Source organism: Nannobrachium achirus, assembly GCF_963921795.1.
Source record: "Nannobrachium achirus genome assembly, chromosome: 4".
NCBI lineage: Eukaryota > Metazoa > Chordata > Actinopteri > Myctophiformes > Myctophidae > Nannobrachium > Nannobrachium achirus.
Window position 1 is genome coordinate 21,967,112 of NC_137813.1, and position 21,153 is coordinate 21,988,264.

At 42.1% G+C, this 21,153-nt stretch overlaps 1 protein-coding gene across 5 annotated transcripts in view; it reads left to right on the forward strand.

Annotated features, from left to right (window-relative positions):
• Positions 1-3,709: 3,709 nt before the first annotated feature.
• The window catches only part of sun1b (Sad1 and UNC84 domain containing 1b), a 40,959-nt gene continuing 23,515 nt past the window's right edge, over positions 3,710-21,153 (forward strand). For 2 of the 5 annotated variants that reach the window (XM_080724510.1, XM_080724513.1), the window contains exons 1-2: positions 8,875-9,062; positions 9,555-9,652. In XM_080724510.1, coding sequence (XP_080580636.1) covers positions 9,051-9,062; positions 9,555-9,652 — 110 coding nt within the window. In that variant the 5' untranslated portion in view covers positions 8,875-9,050. Of the gene's footprint in view, positions 3,848-6,764; positions 7,000-8,874; positions 9,063-9,554; positions 9,653-21,153 lie in introns of those variants that run through there. The other 3 variants (XM_080724512.1, XM_080724511.1, XM_080724514.1) reach the window with 3 other exon arrangements.

Here is a 21,153-nt window from a genome sequence, read left to right on the forward strand (position 1 = left end):
AAAATGAATATGAATGGTTTGATAAGTTCAAAATGCATGCTGCATCCGTCCTACCTGGAAAGACAGGCGTTTCACTCCTACACATGCTGTGGACTGCTCGTAACATAGTACCACATCCAGATGCTCTGGCTCTTTATTCAGCAAAGCTGCATGGAATTGCTCATAGTGAGCATCTGAATAGAGAACCAAAAGAGGATTAGACTTTAAAAACATACATGTGTAGTGCAGTGGTTCGGTCACCCTCACCCCTGCAAATAACCTTGTCATCCAAGGCACCCCTCAATTACATTGTTACATTATAGAACCGTACATGTCATATTACGGCAACGGCACGTAAATATGTAAATCTTTCTTCCTATACAGCATTATGTCATGAGGAAAACTTGAGAGAAATAACTTCATACATGACATTAAACCACTTGAACCCCAGCATCCCTATTCTAGGGGGAACATTCACCAAAAATAAAGAAGATCTGCTATTTTTGGCGAGGAGGTTTGTATGTCCGTCTTACTTAGCCTGGAGGGTTTAAGTGGTTAAACTGAAGCGATAAATTCCAAATATTGTCAAAGTATTCTGCGGCACCCCTGGACTTCACGTCACGGCACCCTAGGGTGTCACACAACCACTTTGAGAACCACTGGTGTTGTGAATGTACAAGACCTCATTGACCACTGGCTGATATTTTACCTAGCAGGTGTTTGCAGGAGGATATCATTTTGTCGTTGTCTGTAGACAGCCCGTCATGCTTGTAGAACGGAGGTCTCTCACATACACTCCCACTGATGAGTCTGTCAACCTCTTGCTGTCTGCTCTCAACTGGGGCTTCCTTCAGTATGTTTTCAATTTCTAGAAAGCAGCATATCAGTGCATATCAGTTTAGCAGGTTTTCATTGTCTTAGAAATAAAATAAATGGCAGTTCAAATGAGCTTAAGTCCTGTGTTGATAATGTATTTCATGAAATCAGGGCTCTTTAGTCACTCTGTTTTGTGATCATACAATGGCAACTAAACAGACTCATATACTGTATCCTACAGTCGTCAATAACTCCATGTACATGTCTAAATGTTGTTCAGCAATCCATTCACAATAGATAGGCTATTCATCCTACCTTGTGCTGTGACAAGACAGCTTTCACAATAGGTGTCTGTAAAAAGAGACAACATTAAGTTAAAGTTAACGTAAATGAAAATGTTTATGATACAATAGAGTATAGAGAAATAATTCTGACCGGCTGCTGTTGAGACTGTTAAAACAAGTGTAGGATATACTTACAGCGGTCCTTGTCTGGAGATTGTGCCGCAAGCAGCTGAAATGAACATATGAAAAATAAGATTTTCATTATAGAACTAACTGATTCAAACAAACTACAGTATCAGTTTGTTTAAATGCATAAAGGAGGGTGTGCAGAGTAGAATGACACCTTCACTAGGCTCAGTCATATTACCTTTCAGACATTGAAGTCACATGATCTCGGGGACAATAGCATGACATCACTGGCATTTTCCATCCTGTTTTGCAGGTTTTCATTGACAATTTGAAGATAATCCACCAGCCCTTTAATTGTATAGCACAACTTGTTTGTTTGTTTCACACATACCACAAGCCCCAAATATACAAATACAAGGAATGTGAACTGCTGAAAATCTATTTTTAAAAATATATATAAATATAAGTACATTTGTATTTAGAATGAACCAAGAGGCTTAAGAATAACTAAGCCAACAAATGCCCAGAATAGATTTGGTCTAACTTTTAAATTGCATGGAAATGGCGTTTGGTACTGGCACTATGGTACAGTGTTGTCCCAAGAGGGGAAGAACGGATACAGCTGCTCCTTAAACTGGAAGTTTAGGACTATTGTGCAACTAGACAGGAGCTGTTGCCCATGGTCCAGGCTGTCAGGCACTTCCTTCCGTACCTACAGTATAGACACAGGTTCCTGCTCCGGACTGATTATTCCTGACCTGGATCCTCAATTTTAAAGAACCCAAAGGACAGCTGGCCCGGTTGGTCGAAAAGTTGCAGGGACAAAAGGTGTTGAATTAAAATATGACACAAAGTACATATAAAATCAAGAAGTATATGTATAACAACGATAACCAGAAACAACATACTAAAATTAATTTAAACAAAAAAGAAAATGACAAATATAATAAACTAACAAACACTAGAACAGCTATCTACCGATAGCTGTTCTAGTGACAGACGTGGGAACCACGGACACGCTTCACTTGATCCATACAACCTGCAATGAGAGTAACAGTGATGTGGTCCAGCTGGGTCCGGTGATGTTGGGTCAAAGACTGTCAGTGGCCGCAGTGTCACCTTTGGACAAAGAAGGTGTACTATTTTGTTTATGGTGGGTGGCTAGCTTAGCGGGTAGAGAGGCCATCTGGTAGTCAGAACCAGTTCACCCCAGGTCGCTCACCCGCCTATACAGTATGTGCACAAGTGAGACAACGGTATGGAATAAAAAGACCCTACTTGACGTTCACACAACCTGCTGCAACTGTATGCTGTGCATTCTTGGCCCTTTCCCTGTCAACAATCATATACAGTATATCATATGACGTATTCAATATGAACTATTACAGGACGTAGCCGTAGGCATGCACGGAAAGAATGGCAGCAAAAATTATCTATGAGATGTTCAGCTGGTTTGATGCACCAGAAGCACTAGAAGACCCTCACACCAACCCAGAACACAACTTAAAGGCCCAGGTGTTCAAAGAGGTCTGTCAATGGCAAGAGGACCCCTACACCTGTATATCCCAGAGCAACAATTTGGTAGAGGGTTTAATCAAACCGTGGCTAGACTGTCACTGGCTACCAAGCCTTTCTCAAGGGCCTTTCTCACGGGCTTGGGCTACAATGCCAGTGAGTGGGGACTTTGTGTGAGAGCCTGAGGCTGGGGTGTGGGTGTTTGTCCGGCAATCTTCTCTCATCAAAGCTTCGGACCAAATGAACTGGACCTGTCAACACACTGAACTGTGCTGACTATTTGGGGGCCCCATGAATCCTTGAGTGGGTTCCAGAAGATTCCAGGGGGTCCCAAGAAATATGAGGAACAGATTAATTTCACTATTATCTCACCCACGTCCCACAAGAAGTTATACTGCCCAATGAGGGAATGTACAGATCCATCTAAAGAAATTTGAATATTTGTAAAAGTATGTTTTCTTGAAACTTTAATATATCTTTTGAAACTTTCATATATTATAGATACATTGTACATTCAGTGAATTATTTCAAACCTTTTTTTATAAAGGTTTGGAATTTTTATGGCATATTTCAAAAATATATATTTCAAAATATTACAATATTATTACACAAGACCAGCACTCAAAACAAGGATTTATAATAGAGAAATGTCAACCTTCTGAAGTCAGAGTTGCTAGAAGTCCAGTGGGAAGTTTCCACAGTCAGTCATAATTGTTTATACAAAATATTCTAATTTTCTGAGATGGATCTGTGTAAGAATAACTATTCAGAGTGTATTCAGATACATCAGCCACAAGATGGAGCCAGTTAGCAAGTTCCTAGCAAGTTAGCAAGTTTCTCCCAGCAGAAAGCCTGGTGACGCGAGGTTAGTCGTTCCCACAGAAGCGGAAGCCATATTTGGACATTTTGACCAAATAAGGAGCGGTACCATGTCATGTGACATACTGTCAACGGAAAATATTAGCTTGCTTTCTGTGTGCGGGAAAGGCGAACGTTAAGAGACAGCCTGCTTTTTGAAAACAGAGACTTCCACGCACAGATTTAACCCGGGGAACCTATCTACAGAATAAGATTAATTTGTCGTTCAAGTCCCATCATCATTACGTGCTGTTTGGATTTGACAGGTAAAGTCGACACGCCTAAAACGTTTGTATTCATATGTAAATGAACATAGCTACATGTGTGCCTCGGTCGCGTTGTGTGAATGGCCGTAGGGTAACGTTAGTTTTAACTGCAGCTTTGTTCAGATAGGCTATGTTTGTCAAATGTTTTCCTGAACTTCCTGTTCGATGCTGGGAACATTGGCACGCGTTGTATCCGTATGCCCCTTTGTGTTACTTATGTTAAGTTCTTGTGTAGTAGTCACTTGGCTGTTTTCCGAACTCTGTCTGTAGTAGCCTTTTTGTATTTGGGATGGATACCGTCATATACCAAATACTAGGTAGACCTATATATGATTCCAAAAGGAGACATACTTCTAGCTGACCAATAATAAGAGGGTCATTAACGTTTATTAATGGTTTGCATTTGTAGTCCTGAACGGCCTTGTTTGGATGACCAACACAGATGTTTCAATGTGTCTGATTGGCATAGAACTAATGTTCTGCATCATATCAAAACACCTGGTGGTGTAGGAACTAGGACTAAATGCAACCCAAGATTAGCTGAGTGAATTTGTTTTCTGACCAGAACTGTTCTCTTCTCGTAGCCTACGCCTTAATGGTGTAAGCTAGGCTACACTATGTTTTAAATGAGTTGCCATCAAATGGGAACAAAGATCACCCTTGTTCTAATTTCAAAGTCGCATCTCTCCTGCATGTCCATTTCCTTGATTTTCAAAATTTCAGAGCCATGGAAGGGTATCTTTGCTTGACGTTTAAAGTCCGCCCGCCCTATAGGCTATAGACTGTGATTGATTTTGATTGGTGTCAAAGTTTACTTTGTTCAAAGTCAAAGATGATACTGGGAAGGGTTTGGTTTGGTCGCCAGTAGATGGCGCATCGTCCCCGAGTTCCATCTTCTCTTGGCACAAGTTGGCAGTTATATAAATGCACCCGTTTTGCTTAAGTTTAAACAAAAACAATGCTGGTTTCATGTCTGACAATGTTCATCTATGTATGCAACACTTATCCATGCTCATATATTGTCACCTTCCCTTTTCTTTGGTATCATTCATTGTGTAAATCATTCCCTATCAGACTCACCTCACCGCTACTCACCAGTTAAGAGTGGGGTGGCTCAGAGTAGATGACAGAGTACAGCAACTTGCAATGGGCCTGGTGTACAAGATACACTACACCACTATGATACCCAAGTACCTGTCAAAATACTTTATCAACGTTAAGGATGTCCATAATTACAACACCAGAGGCAGTGCCACAGATCACGTTCAACCCAGAGTCAACTCAAAGAAAGGGTCGAACTCGTTCTTCTGCTATACCACAAAAATGTGGAATGCCTTACCGAAGGCCATAAAGGAGTGTGGATCACTAGCATCCTTTAAAATTGCCCTGAAAAACCACTTACAGGCAGCAGCCGTTCGCAACTGGTAAAAAACCTAGCCCAACCCTACCCTCCCTGCCCCTTCCTTGTATTGTACACTTGTATATTCCTTGTATATACTTACTGTTTGTTTAGATTTACTGTATATTCCTTGTATATACTTACTGTTTGTTTAGATTTACTGTTTTCTTTTCTTTTTTTCCCCCTTTTCTTTACATATCTACTGCATAGTACTGTGTTCTATTTGTCTGTCATTCAATGTTATATGAGATACTTAAATGGTTTCCTGTTGAAATAAGCTTAGTCTTTTCATGGATCTCCTTTTAGTAGACCTTGTACCAGTGAACTGTACCGTCATGAATCTGTACATTTTCCTATGCAAACTTCTAATAAAGCCTTCAATCAATCAATCAATCAATAAAGTAAAGTAGGCCTATTTGGCAGTCTTTCAGGGTCTCATAAATGGTGGTGGAATAGTGTTTTCCTGTATTGAGCCAAATAAACTGTTAATAGGGTTTTACTACTGTGATTACTGTTGATCCGGATTTGATTGTAAAGTAGATCATTGGCGATTTGGCAAATCAACTAAAGACAGCTCAAGTGTGACTGCATGGCATGACTCTACTCGTGTATGTATGTGTATTTTATGTCTCCTGTCCTGTGTGTGTGTGTCTGTCTGTCTGTCTGTCTGTCTGTCTGTCTGTCTGTCTACTCTATACCTCCTCTGGTAACTTGGTGGTAATTATTGTTTCTTTAAGCGGCAGTTTCTTTGTTTATTAATTTATTGTTTTTATGTTGCCTGAGCATCCTTTCCACTCAGTTGTGGGCGGCATTAATGCAGCAGCAATACATTTGGGATTATTTGTTGGATTACAATGCACATGTAATGCACTACACACACGCCCATTGTAGCTCCTGAGCACTGCAGAGATGAAGAAGGCTTGAAGCAGATGTCGAGATGTGTGGTCCACACCAGTGTGGTACCTCCATTCTTTGCATTTCCATATTTATTTATATTTTGTTTTGTTTTTGTTTTGATCTGAGGATCAGCTGAGGATCAACTGTCACGCGCGTACCACTCAGTAATAATAGGCTATAATACTAAGTAGCATATATTGTCATATGTTTAACAGTTTTTCTTGTGAGTATTCCAAGATACTGACCTGACTGCGGTCAGGCCATGATGGTAATTTTGGCTCAGACCAGGCTTCAGTATTAATTACAGTAATTGGTCCACTCCAATTAAAGGTTTATTACGCAATAACAGTAGCAACTTGGGTTGCAATAAATTGTGTTTTCGTCATCCAATAGATTTGAAGTGTGTGCATTGGTGTCGCCACCAAAAGAACAGATCTACAAGCTAACAATGCGTCGCGATGCGACGCGTTGTTAGCTTGTAGATCTGCTCTTTTTGTGGCCACACCGTCATACGACGCAGTATTTGTCCCTAGACTGACAATAGCAGAGGCATGGAAGTGGGAGGATCAGCGATGCCTTCAGGCTCGGCTTTGTTGCGTTTGGGAAGCCATTTTGGAATTCTGCTTGTTGTGTGCACGAGCATAACGCATTGCAGGAGCTTATTTCAAACTTTTCTGTCCGTCAGCAGGAGAATTGTTTTTGTTGTTGTCCGGGGATCTCTCGTTTGGAGAATCGTGAGATTGCGCACGGGAGAATTTGCGCCGTCCGTCTCGGGATGCGAGACGTGGAGCGTTGCGCGTCCTGTTTCTGTGGATTAACGCTCCCATAAAGAATAATATGGACTCTCATTACACCGGCAAGTGGATGCGATGATGATGATGATGCCGTGGCCATACGTTTATGTTATGGATTTGATTTGATTTCATGTTAGACAAAATAGCAATTTAATTTGAGATTTGTGGGCTCCTTTACCTTGAACACAGTTTGGACGGCGAATGCAATACATTTCTAGGCCTAGCTAGATCACACATTCGCAAGGCGATTTAATTTATTTTCTACACGTCTGCGACATGATCACAGCACGAATATAATTGTTTGTTGTTGTTGAGTGCTTTCAGTTGCCCATAGGCTGGTGTATTCACAACAAAACGATCAACAGCCCTGTTTTAAAATTGAAGATAACAACGATTGGTGCAGACAGACAGTGCGTCGTCGCACCGGGCTGTGTGTGTCAGTGCGTTCATGAGTGACTGCGTTGTCGTCTAAATTTAGCATTAAGCAATGTGAGAGTGTAACGGGGTTTATAGATGTCATTCAGAGTCACACACAGCAGCCATTCGTATATGGTATTACAATATTTGTGGCCGCTATAGGCTATACATTTATCTGAGTAGGCTATTAAACGGGACCGCTCAGAATGGTTGTTTTGACAGCGAGAGGATCCAACCACAGTTTGTTTTGAACACACTATTGTTCTGCGTAAAGGAGCCAGTGTTAACTAATTGAGAAGCATGTGTGCAGCAGCAGCAGTGGTAGAAAATATTTAACCGTATCTATCCATCCTTCCTTGTTGACTGTGTGTGGGTGTGTTTGAGCCTGATATTGTTCAGCCTGTTTCCCGGCTTTCCCCCATAACGTCCCAATATAAGCAACCTCTACAAGAGTTATGATTTATGGCTAGCAGACTATAGCGTCTATATATGCCTTTGCCTTGTCAGTTATCCATATTGTCCAAAAAGGCCCATTCAAACGTGTCAGTCCTCACCAAGGTTTTAGTCAGACCTGGTGTTGGCTTCATTGCATATATCTGATGTAATTCTAGTTCCAACCCCGGTTCATAGAACAGAAGGGATATTGTATATGACAAAACGTCCCCATTCAGTAACTTAAAATGTCCTCATTCAGTGACTTCATTATGATGGAATGCAATGCAACCAGTTGGTGATAAAAAAGAGAAACAAATCCTGTCAGAATGTATTTGTTTATTGATCCCTCTTTTTTTTTTTAGCATACATTTTTGTATCTTAGGAGAGGATTTGAACTCAAATTTTCGGGCACTTCAGATTTTGGAGATGGAATTTTGAGGCAAGCCTTCTGTTATTGTAAACTCCTTTCATCATCTGTGTTTGGCTTGTTTGTTTGAACGCTGAAGGTAGTCATCTTCAGGACGTCCCTTCAGGCTTCAGGCCTCAGGCTGTGGGAGGAAAACCCATTCATAGCATAACATTTAGTGTCTTTCAAACTTTATTGATTTCATGGACACCTAGATTAGTATGCAATGCATATTAGGCCACATGCACCCCTATAACTCTTGAGTTAAAGACCTAATGGTCCGTTTGGTTACAAACTATCAATAATTACCCTCCCCTTCCCATGCAAGCTTGTTGCATGGAAAGCAAACTCTAATCACTTCAACTTGAGGCAAATGCATTTCTATTCTTTAGCTGGCTGCATTTGTGATCTCCCTGGATGTGCAGAAACAAACTCCATATAACTGCCATACCTGCCTGCACCCTATTTAAACTGAAAATGTGTGTAAGACATTTTCATTGGTTCATAGAAAAGAGAATCTGAACAACACATTCACTCTGTCTAGGCATTCAGCTTCACTCCTGATAAGCCCAGCCCCGTGGGCGAGGAGTTTCCCTCCCATTACATAAAATTGGCCCCACCTCTGGCTTTTCCAGCCAGCATTCGCTGTCATTATTGAACTGGACTACTTGGAGTGAGCTCTGCTGTGTGGAATGAGGGAGAAGAGAGGATCCTCATTGTTTCAAGTCCTGTCCCCACCAGCCAAACGTGTCGCCTTCTGGTTGCAGACGGGGAAAGAGAAGAGGCGATTGATTCATTCCAGCCCTACCAGCGTTCACATTTCACAGCCTTCGTCGACAACCAGCCTGAACCAGGATGCAGCAGGAGGTTGGCCAATTCTTGTCCACAGCCAGAGCCTCAGTCGGTAGCATTGTTGTCTTGTGTTCCCGCCGGGGAAAGGGAATTTCTAACGGTCCTCATTAGTGACGGCTGGGGCTGGACCTTCTGTTCCGGTTGTACAGAGTTGCCGCCAGTAACGGCAGGGTTGGGTTTGCTTTGGAGTGCAGACCAGGGAACAGGACCAGAATTTATTTGGGTAGCAGCGTAGCACTAGCATTGTGTTTAATGTTGTAGCAACATGCTATAGTTTACACTTGAATAGAAACCAATCATTAATAACTAATCAATGCTAACTAATCAAAGTAAACTATGAGACATCTCAAACTGGGACAGAAACAGGCTGAACAAGGCATTGCATGCATGTGATTGAGTGTGTTTGTGTTTGCTGAGGCCTGACTGTGTGAGTAACTGTTTTGGTAATGGTTTGTCCTGGCAATGGCCTAAAGAGCCCTCTCCTCCCTTGCGTCCTCCTGACTCTAGCAGTTTAAACCAAGAATGACCATGGATTTCTCCCAACTGCACACATACACACCGCCACAGTGTGCCCCAGAGAACACCGGATATACCTACTCCCTCAGGTGAGACCCCACTGCTGCCAGCATCAACAATTACTCAAGTCCATCATACACTGTATATACATAGCTTTTTTGTCTGTTGGCTGACAGACCTGCAGTGAACTGACTGAATATCGTTCTTGAGTTGCAACAACCTTGAAGGCCTTTTTTAAGTGAATGATCCTAGTTCTCTGCATATTATTCAAAGAAATCTCCTCAGCCAGAAATGTTGCGTTCCATATTCTAAATGGTCTCTCCAGATGTGTGGCTAGTCTCCCTTTTCCTTAAACCCAGTCAGTTACGCCTGTGGAACAAGCATGCTGTTGAGCCCCGTCAGCCAAGCCATAATGCAGTGCAGTATTGTCAGATCACTCGGCTCATTAGCACGGTGCTGCAGAATGAAAGGTTTTGAGAGTGATGAATTACCCCCCGGTGGTTGCGTGACATTCAGTGCTGCTTGTGCGCAGTTTCTCCTTGATGCATTTCTCTTCAGGTCTCTTACGTGACAAGACCTTTTTAGCGGCGATGAGGTGATGTTAACTTGAGGAATCCTGCTTGCATCCACAGCAAAGACCTGTTTCCCTCACCTGAGCGAGCGCTTTGATCATGCAGATGTTTTATCAGCTTGCCACATAAAAAGTTGTGGGTAATTGCTACAAGCTAAATGACATCATAAAATAATAAAACCTCTTCATGACATTTGTACAGTACATCGTTGTGGATAGATGCTGGCAATGAAATTAATTTGCACTGTTTGTCACAATAAACAGTGGGAGCTAGCAACAGTGTGCACTGTGCAGACTTATTTTGTTATGCAGGTTTTTTGCCCTTCTCCTGATAACCAGAGGCAGAGATGCTCTACATTCCTTGATTTCCAATTGAATTAGGCCCTTCAATTAGGCCCTTCTCTTCCTTAAGATTGTGGTTAGTTTAATCAGACCCATGATTCAGTGTGACAGTGACATAACTGTTGTTTTGAGGTTCAAGTAGAAGCAAGATGCGCTTATAGCCATGCTTCACTGCACTTAAGATTTCCCCCCTGAAACGAAGGTTCTTCCTTGCATTGATTCTAAACAGCCATTCTTGGACTGATAGGTGCAGCTGAGCCTTCTACCTGGTAGTGGACATGATGGCCTTCATGGCGAGGAGACCTCCACTATGGAAAATTAAATGCTAATGCTGAGTATATGAATATACACATACTAAGCATATTAAACAGCTTGAGTCTTTGAGCGAGCGTGAAGCCTCATTCTTACTTTGATGTATGAAAGTGTTGCTCGCTGAAACATTACTTTTGCATATACTACATATGCAGATAGCCGAGATAGGTGTAATTTTGTCCTCCTCCAGCTCTGGTCTTCAGCCCTCCATCTCAGTATTGGTGTGGTTTGCACTCCTCCAGGGTGTGACATGTGATGGAATGCTGTTGGCCTCTCCTACAGCACTGTCAACATTTGGTGCTGCGGGCTAAACAAGTGAACTTATTTGGGTGTGACTAGACCAAGAAGTAAAATACCTTGCCTCTTGTGTTACCTTGAACTGACACTGTAGCAGTGGTTCAGACTCGCAGTCTGATGCAGGGTTGGTAATGCGAAGTTGCTTGCTGCATGACCTTTTGGGAAAACTTTGGAGGCTTGCCGATGCCATCACTTAAGTGATAGTAGTAAACTACTGCTCATTAAAGGTGCACGCAGGCGTGTTCCAACAAACAGCCACCCGCTCGATTTACTACCATATCTTAAACAAATGGAGGATGCATTCCACTGTAAATAAAGACTCAAGTCAGCAGATGTGAAGGATACCATACAGAAGAACACAGACTGCTATCTCTCTGTGACTACAATAGATTAGGCTACGTTTATATTCACTTTTAATGTCAGCTGCACTTATCCTTTAATGGGAGGTGGGAGTGGCAGTCAGTCAGTGTGACTTTGCCTGTAGGGGCTCAGGGTGTCGACATGCTGTAGATGAAGAATAGTAAAGAAATATATAATTAGTGTGTGAAAAAAAGAGAGGGGTGTTCCTAACATCCAGATACTGGCACGGCCACTTTCTAATGGCAAGTCTGACACACCGGAGGCGTTTTTACAGCTTGCAATAAAAAAAAGTTTAAAGGGGTATTGAAAATACCAGATCTACAATGGCGTGAAGCAACACATTGTAATCTTGTAGATCTGCTATTTTCACTAGTTTGCGTCCCAGGCAAACATCTAATTTCTCTTTTGGGTCTTGAGCTAAAAAGTTTAGGAACCACCCGTCATAGATGATTGTTGTCACAGGCTGGCCCTATGAAGTCCGAGATTCACATGGGAACTACGGCATTCTCATATATCCCAAGATCCACACGTTGGATTTTGTTTGTGCGATTAAGCAAAAAATGAAAAGGGCATTCATATAGAATGTGAATATTACAAAGCAACACAAGTTTTAAGAACCAGGTTGATTCTTCCCTATGAATTAAGGCATCTTTCTGTATCAATGAGGCATCAGATGAGATGGCTAATTTATAGTTCTGATGTTGGTGATTTTTGTATGGTTTATTCGTCAGGCCCCCGGCTTCTAAAGATCTTAAAGTGATAGTTCACCTATTTTTGACATGAAGCTGTGTGAAATACTTGCCATTAAAATAGTGGTTACAAATGTATTAATCCATTACCAGAGTCCCGTGGTCAGAGTTCTGGTCAGTTTTAGATGAATATAAAGTAGTTCCGGTGATTTGGCAGGGGCTCATGGCCCAATCATTAAAAATTGATGAATCCACAAAACTAGCGTCATTTGTATTGTTGACCTATTTCTACCAAATAGACCAACCTTCGTTCAACTTTGACCCCTCTGTCACATGGTACTATTTTTTGTGTCCAGTATCACTACGCCGCTGCAACGTATTTCCCCAAAACAAGGTGCTTTGCAGTCAGCTGATCAGAACGAAACCTCGCTCTATATGGTGGAAATAGGCCAACAATACAAATGACGCTAGTTTTGTGGATTAAACTATTTTCAATGATTGGGCCACGCCAAATGGCCCCCACCCCATTGGAACTATTTAATATTCATCTAAAACTGACCAGAACTCTGACCACGGGACTCTGGTAATCAATTAATACATTTTTAACCACTGTTTTAATGGCAAGTATTTCACACAGCTTTATGTCAAAAATAGGTGAACTATCACTTTAAGCCTGTAATGGGGGGACAACTAGTGGAAATGGACCTTGTGTCAGACGCTGAAAGTATAAGAAAGCTCTGTCCATACGCCGCTGGAATGTCACATAATGTGACAGACAGGCAGGAACAAGCTAATCATGTTCCTTTGTATGTGGTCAGCTGAGACACTAATAATGAACCTTTCTGTCAGTCTGGTGTAGCAGCACTGATCCCAGGATTAGACAAATAGTTACTTTCTGCTTTTTCTGCATGCTAGATCAATGATCTTATAGTCACCATAAGACCAACGGCTCCCTCGAGACCAGACAAATCAGCTTTATTTTTTCACTCATTTAGTTTTCATCTCATTTTGCAGCAACACAATAATTGCATTTAAATATATTGGGAATAGTTTGTTTAGAATGTCAGCGGGATCTTTTAATTGCGTGTGTGTTTGTGTGTGAGACAGAGAGAGAGAGAGAGAGAGAGAGCGTGGTTGGTGGGGGTACTTCATGAATGTGAGAGCAGGGGTGAGAGAGACGGGGTCAGGTGACAGAAACCGTTGGACAACCATCTGTTGTCAGAAGTCAAAAGACCTCTAGACAAGTTTGCACCATTCAGAGTGGGAGACAGAGAGAGGAGAGGCAAAAGCTAGCCACCCAAATACCCACACCCAGAGCTGTTTAGAAGCTCCTGTATGGAGCAGGAGTGAAAGATTGGCTGGGGCTAGTGCCACGGAGATGCCATCACAGTGCCTGTGTGAGACCGCTGTCGTTTCACAGATTTATAACCAAACATTCTTTTGGTTAACTGACATCCGACATTGAAGCTCATTGTTGACCCAATGATTTCAGTTAAGGGATTGCACTACTGTTGGTCCCATTGAGGGAGGCTTTCTTGCATCAAAGTCTAATACTGGTTGAGAAATAGTAAGAGAAACCTCAGAAATATACCAGGATGCAGGCCAAATTTCTTAAAAATATCCGAATGCCCCAGGGCAGCAATATTCTCTTATTGGATTGTTTAACAATTCTAGTTAATCATAATGGCTTTAAGAATACTTTCAAGGGCAACTTGTGGTTTAAAAAATATACAGATTGTGCCAAAGTCTTGCACCTGTAATCCGAAACATGATTGCGCTATATTCATTTGTGATAACACCAAAACCTGGGTTTATTTATCTGACACCCAACATTGAAGCTCATTGTTGACCGAATGATTTTAGTTAAGGGATTGTGCAACTGTTGGTCTCATTGAGGCAGGACTTCTTGCATCCAGCCAATACTGTTTGACAAATGATAAGAGAAGCCTCAGAAATATACAGCGATGCAGGCCAAATATCTTTTAAATATCCAAATGCCACAGGGGGGGGCAATATTGTTTAAGATTCTCTTGGATCATTTTACAATTCTAGTTAATTATAAAGATAAACAACTCACCTTTTTCTGAACGGTGAGGTGAGTAACTCATCTAAAACTGGAGTATGTGTGTGGGCCTTTATTACTTTTGTATCTTAAGCATTTAAAAATTGTTGAGTATAACAGTTGTCTCAGCAGGTTCAATTCCTTCTGCCACCTTTTGCCAAATTACCATGGCATATGCCAGGGTCATTTGGGGGGGGGGGGGGGGGGGCATTATTCTATAGCAAAGAGTGAGGGTATTCACACCATGCTAAACTCTGATTGGGAGAGACTGCAAGGTCACAACAACACAGTGCATAGTCTGCATACTGATTACTGCTGGCATACAATTCAAAAACATAAATGAATACGAAGATCATTTTTCATACTTTCCTGCTGTCCTTAGTAGGCATGTAGCATGATGTTGCTTTACGGTATCTAGATCAATGCTTGAGCAATGGTCCATACCAGGCATGGACTGTACTGAGTTGCCTCATTTGTACAGAGACACATTGCTGTTGACCCTAGTCTTCTGCAGCATGTGTGTTCAGTTACTAGGCCCTCCATATTTTATGTTCAGTCAGTGGGGACTGTGGTCGTAGCCGGTGTTTTCCCTCATGTGAGATTTGATATGTAATGGCAGTGAGTGAGTGAGCAGTCTGAGCACTGAGCAGTAGTAATGACAAGATGCAGTCAGTCGGTTGTAGCTTAAAGGTAGAAGCAATAATAATGACTTGTATGTGAAAGCCAACTTATTACACTAGAGTTAAGATTCAGGTCTGAGAATTAGATACCAGCCAAACTTGAACCATCTTCTGTTCTGTCCAAACGGCTGTATCCTTCTAACTGAAGACATTGAGCGAAAGAGCATTCAGCCTAACCAGTCTGGTGTGCCCAGTTTTAGTCATGGCTGTCAAGCTCGTTCGGACATGAACCAAGGGTGCAGTTCCAGCAGGCCAGAGGTGTTACTGAGTATTATGGTTGACAGTTGTTGTTGCAGTAGTCTGTAGTCACAGTTGCTGGGACATCTGTTGTGAGAGTGAGTTTGTCAGTTCTTTGACCAAGTGGCCTAGTGGAAAACTATTGTGTTTGTGTCTCTTTTATGAGCTAAATTGATAACAAGGCTTTTGTGTGACCATTTCCTACTTTTAAGGTCCTATAATAATAATAATAATAAAACTTTATTTGTATAGCACCTTTCATGACATGAAATGCAGCTCAAAGTGCTTTACAGAGCATAAAATGAAGCACACGTGCTTAACAGAGAAAAAGTAAAATAGAAATAAAAAATACATAAAAAAGAGATAAGTAAAATGATTACAATAAAGCAAGAAAAAATAAAAGCATAGAACATTGAAGAACAATTTCAGAGCCGTGCGGACGTCAATAGCAGCATAGGGATTAAAAAATTTAGCTAAAAGCAAGAGTAAAGAAATAGGTCTTGAGCTGTGCTTTAAAGCTATCCACCGAGGCTGCCTGTCTTAGGTGTAGTGGTAGTTTATTCCAAGCTGTCGGTCCATAGAAGCAGAAAGCTGCTTCACCATATTTTTTATATGTCATTGTTGGCACCTCAAGTAGGTCTGCACTAGAGGACCTGAGTGGGCGGGTTGGAACATATCTATGCAGGCAGTTATAGAGGTACGAAGGTGCCAGACCATTTAGAGCTTTATAAACAAGTAAAAGAATTTTAAAATCAATCCTAAAAACAACCGGGAGCCAGTGTAGCGACGCTAAAACTGGAGTAATATGTTCTCTTATCTTAGTTTTTGTTAAAACTCTGGCTGCTGCATTTTGAACAAGTTGTAATCTGTCAGTTGTTTTCTTTGGCAGACCAGAGAGAAGTGCGTTGCAGTAATCAAGCCGAGAGAAAACAAAAAAGTGGATCAGCGTTTTTGCATCGTTCAGCGACAGATAGGCTCTAATTCGCGCAATATTTCTAAGGTGAAAGAAGGCAATCTTCGTGACATGATTAATGTGTGTATTAAAATTTAATTCAGCATCAATGATCACCCCCAGGTTCTTAACAGAGGTGTTATTTTCTTTAGCCAGGTTACCAAGTCTATTTATTATTGATTCTCTCTGGGCAGTAGAACCTATTATGAGAACTTCTGTCTTGTCCTCATTTAGCTTGAGAAAGTTCTCACTCATCCAGCATTTTATGCTGGACACGCACGTCAGCAATGGGTCTAGAGCACAGGGGTCGTCCGTAGCCACCGAAAGGTACAACTGGGTGTCATCAGCATAGAAATGGAAATTCACACCGTGAGCGGAAATAAGTTCTCCCAGCGGCAGTATATAGAGGGAGAATAATAAAGGACCAAGAATCGAGCCCTGTGGAATACCAGAGCAGATGTTGTGTTTGTTTGACTCGAAGTCAGCTAGATTAACAGAGTAGCTTCTGCCTGTCAGATAAGAGCAAAACCAGGACAGAGCTGTACCTGACAGTCCTACCCAGTATAGTAATTATACCGTTTTTAAAGGTTTTATACTGGCAAGTGACAAACTCTGTATTGATATACATTGACCACCATTGACCATGTTTAACATTGGTTGCATTATTTTCAGCTCAAAGTTCTCCTCTTGAAACGATACAGGCTTACAGATTTGAACTTCAGCATCACCCACGGGGGAATGGACCAGGTCTGCCTGGTTGCCATAGTGGCGTGAAGTACTGCTTTAATTTTCAATCTCTAAATAATACAAAATATATTATTACGTCTGGCTTGCTGCTTCTGAAATGTTACACATTTCCGTAATTGAAATATTCTTTATATTGCTTTAGTGCAAGCTTTGCAGCTACCTACCGTTGCTGATGCAAGGATGGACTTAACTTCCTGTATCTTGCATATGGAGTACAACATGTTCAACACTAAACTGAAACATTTGGTTAGAATGTAATACTTATTGTTAGGAAAATTAGGTCCACGTCGAATTAATTTGGAATTCCCCTTTACAGTATCTCTGCAGTCCGCACTGCAGATATTTTAACCATCGATTCTTCCTCAACTGCCACAAGTTGTGGATAATCATTGTTTATATGACAGCTGATGTGGCGACCAGTTGGGTATATACTGTACAAAGGATTTGGATTTGATCAGGCTCAGTGTAGTCGATACCAATTGGCTCCAGTAGTTGTGATATCAGCATGCAGTTGGAAGTGGGAAAGCCTTCAGCTACACATGCACACCACTCACCCTGGGGCCCAGGGAGCTGTTTGGAGTAGTCCCCATGGCAACCACGGAAACGTGAAACGGCTGACTGAAGAGTGTGTACTGTAGAGTGAAGACCGTTAACTGAAAAAGAGAGGGAGAGGGGGAAAAATGGAAGTGCAGGCTGTGGGAGGGATACGCGAGGTTGGCAATCATAATCACAGTGCCAGTTTGTTCCCACCCAGAGATAGACGGATGGAAATATGAGTGCTCTCTGTGCTGAGCCCAGCCTCAGAGTCCCTGGTCTCTGATAAATATAGGCCTCAGGGTCTCAGGGGAAAGACCACTGTCGCTGCTCACCTAATGGTTTTAGGAAACAGGAAGGTGGGGCCTGCCCTTCTGTGCTTGTGCAATATACAACAATCTGCTTTTATGTCCTCCCCATTGAGCAGGGGCGGACCCCCTTTTTGGGCATAAGATGCTCAATATAGTCTAATTTGTGTGTAAACAGATTGTGGTGGCAGTGTTGAATGGCAGGGGCTCCTATGTACAGTATGTATACTATACTTTGTCCTATGACAAATAGCTTTGTAGATCTGTTATTTCTGCTACTTTTGGACATACAAAAAACAAAACAAACAAAATTGAAGTGTGCAGCTTTTTCACTTATACGTAGGCTATTTAATGGGTGATTGTCCCTCTATTTCTTCCTCTAACGCGTAACCCTTAACCTGCCAACAGGCGCTTTCAATCATATTTTGTCAGTGATATAACTACTGATACTGAAGATGTGTTTTTATGCCCTCTCACCATCGTCAATCATGTGATGGCACTGAAACAGCCCAACCACTTTATTTCATGTTGATACCTGAAAGATGGTTGACTTGACCCCTTCATCTATCAAACACTAGGAATGTTCCATTGGTTATATAATGGGAGACAGTAGTAGGCATACATGTTGTGACTGCTAGCTTCTTGCTCTGCCTCTGTGGTTTATTGAAAACCACACCGTGTGTGTGTGTGTGTGTGTGTGCCTCTGTGGTTTATTGAAAACCACACCGTGTGTGTGTGTGTGTGTGTGTGTGTGTGTGTGTGTGTGTGTGTGTGTGTGTGTGTGTGTGTGTGTGTGTGTGTGTGTGTGTGTGTGTGTGTGTGTGTGTGTGTGTGTGTGTGTGTGTGTGTGTGTGTGTGTGTGTGTGTGTGTGTGTGTGTACGCTTTCTTTGTAACCACACCTGCGGTTTGGGGTTGAGATTTACAGCCCACGTGGTTTCTATAATCTCTCTCTGTCTGCGCTGTGTGTGTGTGTGTGCACATGCGTGTGTGTTCAGTCCAATGCACTGCAGAGCAGACAGTATGGATTTGCAGTGTGTGTGTGGGGGGGGGGGGGGGTCAAGTTTTCTAGGCTATGACTCTGACTCATAAGTAATAACTTGTTTTGCTGATTCTAAGCCCCCTGTCACATTGTTTTATCAGGTCTGATTTCAATATTATCAGAGGGAGGTAATATTAAAAAAAACTAAAAAAAACATTATATTTCAGCCAGCAAATGTCCTTATTGCAGTGGGGTTGTCACTTGTCAGGCACTTTTTAGTTAGAATTTCTTGTGGGTAGACTGGACAGCTAAGCTGTTGTTGTGTAAGGATAGACTCCAGGCACCGGATTGCCAGGGTGTGTGTGTGTGTGTGTGTCTCTCAAGCAGTGTGTCTCTATTTATATCACTGACGTGGGCCGTGAGAGCAAGCATGGAGAAAGAGGCACACAGATCGATATTCTTGAAACAAGTGAAATGCTTTAACCAACAAAACAAAACATTTACAGTTGAGCCCGGACGTTTTTTATAGGTCAGCCGATGCTATCGGCTGATATCATCCTATCTCGGTGTCAGCGTATATGTTGTTCAGTATGCATGCAAACCTTCTAGTTATTTGACATGACGTTGGCTAAGGCAGAAAAAGGAGTCATTTAGAAATTCCTCTACTGGTTATTTATTGGTTATAATTATTGAATTGGTATACATTACTGTTTCATTGTAATTGTGATGACGTTTTGACTAACAGGGTTCCCACGGTCATGAAATTCCTGGAAATATTTTGAAATTAGAAAAATATTTTTTCAGTACTGGAAAAGTTTTGGAATTGATCAAGGGTCCGACTCCTGGAAGGTCCTGGAAAAGATAGCTATGCATAGTTTTTGGTTATTGATTTTGTTAACTCATTTACTGACACCATAAATCGACTTTGAGTGTTCCCTGCCACAATTTTCGAACCTTTTGACGTGTGTCCATCGTGCACGATCCGCATGCACGCCACAGCCCGTTCGCGGTGTGCATGCTTTATTTTTGCTACACTGCCTGTCTTTGGGCATTGCACATAGGAGTAAGTTACTCGTTATTGCGCTGGACTAAGCAATATCCTGCCTATATATATTTTTTTACAGCCATGCCGCATGACTCCATTGTGGTTGCTTTAGTTTGATAAGCAGTGCACGTGTGCTTGTGACATTGCCAGCTGTGTTCAGTTGAGGAGCAGTGGGCCAAAGTACCCATCCAACATGTAGAGCAGGGGGTTGAGTTGTGTCTGTCACTGCCTGCCTGGATGTGTAGGCTCTAATACAAACGGTACTGCCTTCTTTCACACACACACACACACACACACACACACACACACACACACACACACACACACACACACACACACACACACACTAGGGATGGGACGATAATTAAAAAACACTCAGATAATTGTATTGTGGAGATTTAATTTATCTTGATATTGTCCTCCGTCGTGCACTGGGATCAATTCACCTTTTATTGGCTGAGCTGCATATCCAGTACCAATAAAACCCCCTATAATTGGTGAAAGGTACTTAAAATATAGGTACTTGATACAGTCTTTTTTTTCACTCTCTATCAAATGTCTCTGCCAAAAAATAGCCGATCTACAGGCTCGCAACATTTCGCAAATGCAACGCGTTGTGAGCTTGTAGATTGGCTATTTTTTTGGCAAATGTTCCGCCCCAGGATAATGGATTTCGATTATCGCGATAATATCGTACATTTCGATCGATTTCTTTTGTCACAATAATCATGACATGAAATGTTCATATCGTCCCATCCATAACACACACACACACAAACACACACACACACACACACCCTGCCCTGCTTAAGTGCTCTGAAGCCGCAGGCACGGTCTCAGGTCATTACCAACGCATGCTGCGTCATTGTGTACTGGCAACACACACTACATGCAACTGTGGAAGAGTGGTGTGTACTGACTCGGCGTGCAGACAGGAGGCTGGCTGCCTTATTAGCACTGCAGCATTTTGTGCTGCGGCAGTAGCTTCCGTGCAAGACGCGTGTGTCCACTGCATGTCACAGTGCATGTGCACCACAGCTGCTGCTTGCTTTGTCAATAAGAAATGGCTGTTGGAGAGTGCTGCTGACCGTGTAAAGATGGTTACTTTGTGAGGAGTTGGGGGTGGGTAAGGTGGCATACCAGTTTTAATGTATTTTCTTTTCTTCTTGTTTTCCACCTTCATAGTCCAAATATGCATGCCAAATATTTGACATGATGAGTTAGCTCAGGTGTGTGCTCAAGCATGCAGTGCCTTTTTTTTTCTCAGGCGGGCTGAAAGCAATTTAATAGGCTCGAAAGTGCCAGCCCAGCGTTTCGGGTGCTGCTGCACACGTCGACATCTTCCCCGAATTGAATTGAATTCGACTACACACAGACATCATGGCTGTGTGGGGTCAGTGGGGTGTATAGAACTGGAAGGTCTGCTGTCGCAGTGTGTATACACAGTAACACACACAGTAAAGGAGTAGTGATT